The sequence below is a fragment of the Branchiostoma floridae genome, chromosome 1 (assembly GCF_000003815.2).
Source record: "Branchiostoma floridae strain S238N-H82 chromosome 1, Bfl_VNyyK, whole genome shotgun sequence".
Lineage (NCBI taxonomy): Eukaryota > Metazoa > Chordata > Leptocardii > Amphioxiformes > Branchiostomatidae > Branchiostoma > Branchiostoma floridae.
This window is the reverse complement of record NC_049979.1, coordinates 19,711,201-19,716,776: the sequence shown is the minus strand read 5'-3', so window position 1 is coordinate 19,716,776 and position 5,576 is coordinate 19,711,201. Positions and strand designations below refer to the sequence as shown.

General features: G+C 38.6%; 1 protein-coding gene across 1 annotated transcript in view; it reads right to left on the bottom strand.

Moving 5' to 3' along the window:
- Positions 1-61: 61 nt before the first annotated feature.
- LOC118427793 (sphingolipid delta(4)-desaturase DES1-like) overlaps positions 62-5,576 on the bottom strand; it is a 12,718-nt gene continuing 7,203 nt past the window's right edge. The window contains exons 3-6 of the mRNA XM_035837735.1: positions 4,376-4,594; positions 3,738-3,953; positions 3,166-3,369; positions 62-2,132 (exon numbers count right to left, since the gene is read on the bottom strand). Of these exons, the coding sequence (XP_035693628.1) occupies positions 1,950-2,132; positions 3,166-3,369; positions 3,738-3,953; positions 4,376-4,594 (822 nt within the window). The 3' untranslated portion in view covers positions 62-1,949. The remainder of the gene's footprint in view (positions 2,133-3,165; positions 3,370-3,737; positions 3,954-4,375; positions 4,595-5,576) is intronic.

Here is a 5,576-nt window from a genome sequence, read left to right as displayed (position 1 = left end):
CTCGGGGCGGGTCATTAACCCTTAATTCAACAACACAGAAATGAACCTTCACTCAGTTTCATAACCCAGTAACACGTTTTCTTCTCAAATATAACATGTCTACGTTCCCTCTGTTTATCGTAAAGCAAAAGACAAACCATGGATATGTGCAAAACGCAGTTATATGACAATTTTTCTGGCAATGCCTCAGAGAAATGACTCAGTGTAAAATTAAAAAGAAACAAAATTGAATTCATTACAAATATACATCAGCTTTGCTCTTTCTCAAATGACTTTGAATTTCAAAAGTAACCAGACCATCTAACAATGTTTGAACTTGAAGCACAAGTGAAGAATGTTATATTCCAAAATGCTTGAATTTTCAGTTGGATGTGTATTAAATTGTGTATTGAAATAGCTCTCTCTCTCTACAACTGTCATGGCTAAAAGCATTGGCATCCAAACACAATGCACAGCTTACACATGTGTACATAAGTAAAGCTGTTAACAACATTTTGGAGGAAATACTCTTACATTCAACATACATAAATACATACATGTTTGGATAGCCATATGCCATATACATATATCTTCTTGCAAAGGGAAGAACCCAACTTTGTGGACAAGAAAACATGAGATACTTTAAAATACAATACTGGTATTTCAAAATAAATAATATTTTACTTGTTGGTAAAAAATAAGACGTAGCTTTAGAGGCTCAGGCTTGTGAAACCTTATCTTGTTGGAAATTCTATGACAATTTTGTACAAAACCGTTCCATGCGTGATCATTGTGTCTTCAACATCATAATATCAACATTTCTTCAGAATTACTATATGTTAGCATGATCATTTTTCTAACCTGCATATTCCATCTCAAAACCCTCCATGTTGAAAATAAAGATATCTGCAGGGTTTTATGGATCATATCACTTTTAATGCTAGATATTTTATAGCATTATTTTTGTAGAGTGCAACATGCTGATTAATGCTACATAAGTCTGAATACAAAGTGATATAGTGTTCCTTGCTTGGCACGTATTTCACACATCATTTCAACTTCTGAGCATGTATTATTTTGGAAATCCCCCAATGAAGTACAACACTCCAATGATTTTAAATCCAACATCTCATATCAATCCCATCCTTTTTGACATGAATGTATCTCTATGCATATGCAGTTAAAACAACAAATGATGTAAGATATCATTGCAATTGCACTGATCTCATGATACAATAAAAAACCTTGTTGAAGGCCTTAAAATGATAAACAAGGAATTATGGCCTGTCTCAGATACAGAATTTTCTGTAAATGAGAAATGTAATAACAATTAATTACACAGGCAATTATACACGACTCCATTCTGTTGTTTCTTCCTGCCACGGTACAAAACTATAATCATCACATGGCTGTGCTTATGCACCACAATTCGATCAACGTCAGGTCCAACAACTCTAAGGGGGAATTTGACTCCCCTCCCATAGAATTACAGGGACTGTACTAATGGCATGAATGTACCATGCTCAACCTTTTCAAGTACAACTTTGTATAGACCTTAAGAATCTAAGCATCAACTTCTTTTGTTCAAACCTTTAGGCCACTCTGAGAAGTTTGTGCAATGAGAGGCACTTAGTATTTACTGGCTATCAAGCCCCAGTCTACTTCCAACAATTGCCAACAAAGCAAAATAGTAGGCAAACTTTGTTCACCAGCTCCAAGGGCAATTTGATACATGACCATTCTTACTTAACCAGAAGATTTTCTAGCTCTCGAATACTGTTAAGATTAATACTTTTAAGCTCTTTAAATATGAAATACGTCATATGTTCTGATGATGGCAACCCTAAAGCACAGGACAAATGGGATGTCTCTAGTATTTCTGCAATTCTTTCTGTAATCTGACAAAGGTACATAAGTGTGTGTAGATACATCATTGATAGTGAAGTGTACTTGTGTCTACATGTAATGTTTCACTCTGCCTTGGTGTCCCCATCTACATCTAGGTTGGCAGGGTTGATGGGGATGGGCTTACTCCTGCGCTTGACGCGAGCGTATGGTCCGATGTCCGGGTCGGTAACGAAGTCGTACAGGACGCGGCTCCAAGACGTGTGGCAGGGAAGGTTCTCATAAAACTCAGGAGCAATCTCACGGACCTGGAGATATGTAAGAAAAGTATATATTATTACATCCTTCCTTCCTTATATAATGCATCACTTTTCAGGGCTCGAAATACTGGGTGCATGTGCACCCAGGTGCATCCAAAATTGGAACTGTGCACCCAATTTTTTTCAGTGTGCACCCAAATATTTTCTTAGGTTTATTCAAGTATACTAGTATACATCATATTCTTGACATCTAAGTGTTAGAGAGACAATAAAAATGTCTGTCATGTTACTTGTTTAAAAATTTGATAGCTTGTAACTAAGTTTTGTTATTACTAAAATTAGTTTTTTTTTTACATTTTACTTCAAATTCAAGTGGTGCACCCAAAAATTTTTTGGTGCACCCAATTTTTAAGCTGGGTGCACCAGTGCACCTAATCCCAAAAATAAATTTCGAGCCCTGCTTTTCCAGTTTCTGCGAGTCTACTGCATGTATACAAAAACTGCCTTGACTGTTGACTGTAGTATTACAACATACAGTACATACAGATACAGTTGATTTTCTATGGCCATCTTGATTTGATTATAAGGATGACATCTGCGCCTGCATCAATATTTGTCCCTTTCAAAATAAAGTGTTCAACCATGCTGTGAATCACACAAAGCAGCTGAAAATGAGCAAACACATGCCGTAGATCTAAAAAAAGATATATTGTAAAACATTTACTAATGTGAAGCAATGCCATGGTTAAAGAAGAACAAAAATGAATGGTATTCCATACTGCGTGGTTGGTCATTTTTTCCAACCTTCCTGACCATTTAGACTTCATCATGAAGGCAACTTCTGTTTATAGCCAAACATCTTTATTTGCAAGCTTACATCAGTTCTGGTGTTCCCAGAGGATGTCATCTATACAATCAAATAATCTTGGCCTACTTGAGTTACAAATGACGCTTATATAGCTCTTTCACAGGCAAGATGTGCATATATGATACATACAATACATGTTCAGATGACAACACTTGATCTTTTATTGTTCCTTGTAATTGTATTGCTAGTGCATCTTCAACTTTGAGACCTCACCTTGGGGAGTCTGCACCCAGGAATATTGGGGAAGTCATGGTGCTCGTTGTGGTAACCAACGTTGAAGGTGATCGCGTTCAGTGGACCGTAGTAGGAATAGGTCTCATAGCCTTTCTTGAACATGTAGTGTTCCGAGATGAAGTGTCCCGCCACGGGATGGATTCCCATAGCGAGCAGGCTGCCAATCATCAGGTACGCTAGAGACTGTAGTGTGGATAATAAAGATTATAACTACATTGCCATATCACAGAGATGTTTATTCTAAATATACGGATTGAAAAAGCATGAATAGGTTAGATGGAAGTACATTGTTCAAGCAATTTTTAAACAAGGTCATACATAAACCTTTTTCTACTAGACAAGGCTATGGCTTAAATACAACGGAGTACCAGTTATTCTAGTTATAAAGAATTGCTAATATCATTAAAACAGGAGCAAAAATTTCAATGATTAACATTAACATTGCTATTATCACTTGTATCATGGCACATGTGTATCTCCTTGTTCTTGCCTCCTATCTGTTAGGTACAAAGGGAAATCCCACATTTTGTGAAAAAAAAAAGTGCACTCACTTTGCCTCCAAAGAAGTACAAAATAGCCACATCAAAGGTGATCTGGACGGTGGTGTTGATGATTTCCAGCCCTGTGACAGGCTTGGGCCGCAGGAAGAGTGGACGGAGGGCATAGAAGAAGGGCTGGAGGAAGAGCCAGATGCACTTGGTGAAGGTGGTGTGGAACAGAATTCCCTCCATCTTGGATGGCAGATCCATGTCCATCTCTTCATTTCCCTGGGAATCCATGAAAGGTATCAGAACATTTTCTGTTATATGCCTGCATTATAAATCATAGTCCAAAACACTAAAAGTACAAACAGCATTTTCCCCAGCGTCCTAATCTAGAAGTTCAAGTAGAACACTACTGTGTTATGTCAAGTTTCAGATTTTGCTTTCAGTCATTTAAATCTACTTGTTTTTTGCCTAGTTTCACCCTTTTCTGTCCTACAGCACCACCTTATTCTGTATTTCTAGGGAGATGCCTGCAGCCTGGTATGAAAAAGGAATCACTGGCTTGTTCAACAACAAACTAATTTTTCAACATCTAAATTACAGCAGTGTGGGGTGCCTACTTTCAGTGTCTGATCTTAAAAGACAGAAAATCTAAGATAAAACAGCATTTCTCCCTCAGAATGAAGGAAAAGTATGAATCTTACCTGGTACTTGTGATGCTCCAGATGATACTTCTTAAAGGAGATGGACATGGGCACGGCAATGATCACGTTTCCCACAATGCCCAGGATACGGTTGTGGAGGGGACGAGAGTGGCCGAAGGCCAGGTTGTGTGCAATTTCGTGGATAGCCAGCATCATGGAGTGGTTGATGACGCCACCGAAACAGTACGCCAAGAGTATGATCACTGGCCATGGTGCATCCTGTCATGAAAAGAAAGAACAAACTTTTCAACTGCCTTTTTACTGATATGAAGAAAATAACCCAATCCAGCTGGGATCATCTTAGAATGATAACTGAACCTATTTATTTTCACTCCGCGCACCGTAGGTACGCTTCGAGTGAAAATATTGTTTTCGTACCGTTTCTTCTTTCTTTCTCCTGTCACGACCTTTAAAGTGATTCCTCTCCGTCGTTCTTGGACCGAATGACCTGAAATTTGGCACAAGTGTACTTTGGGCCAATACCCTCGGACGTTTTTTTCTGTTTTTTGATAGATACTTTTAAAATGATTTTATGGATGTTTTTAGGTGATAATTTGACCAAACTTTATACTTGTGCCTCCCGTGACCAGGTATTAAGTCCTAGGGACCCGAAATTTGGTATGGTAGTGCATGAGATATTTGCTAAAAGGACCCCGTTATCATTTTTGGCTAAAAATCACTTCAAAATGATTTATAAGCCAAGTTGGCGGGTTTTTTCATCTGCGTTTTCGTCTTCACCGCCTCTGAGCGTCTCACCATATATGGTAAATGACGTAATTACCTTCCCGCCACCTGTAGGACCAGGTGGCGGCCGTGCACGTGGTCACCCCTGCTTGCTCTAATAATTAATATTCATGAACACGCGTCGCAAACGTCGTCCGGCAAATGCGGGTGTTGTTCGAATATCTGCTGTTATCAAATTCATGAACGACGAATAATGACACGGTGTGAGGGCATTGTTCTCAGCGCTATTGTCACCAAATCAAAGTTTTTTGATAGATACCTTTACAATGATTTTATGGAATCCGATGTTTTTAGGTTATTTTCTGACCATACTGCACATTCCTGCCTCCCGTGCCCAGGTATTAAGTCCGGATGGCCTGAAATTTGGTATGATACTGTGTGAGATACTTATCAAAAGGACCCCGGTATTATTTTTGGCCAAAAGTCACTTCAAAATGATTAAAAGCCAATTGGCGGG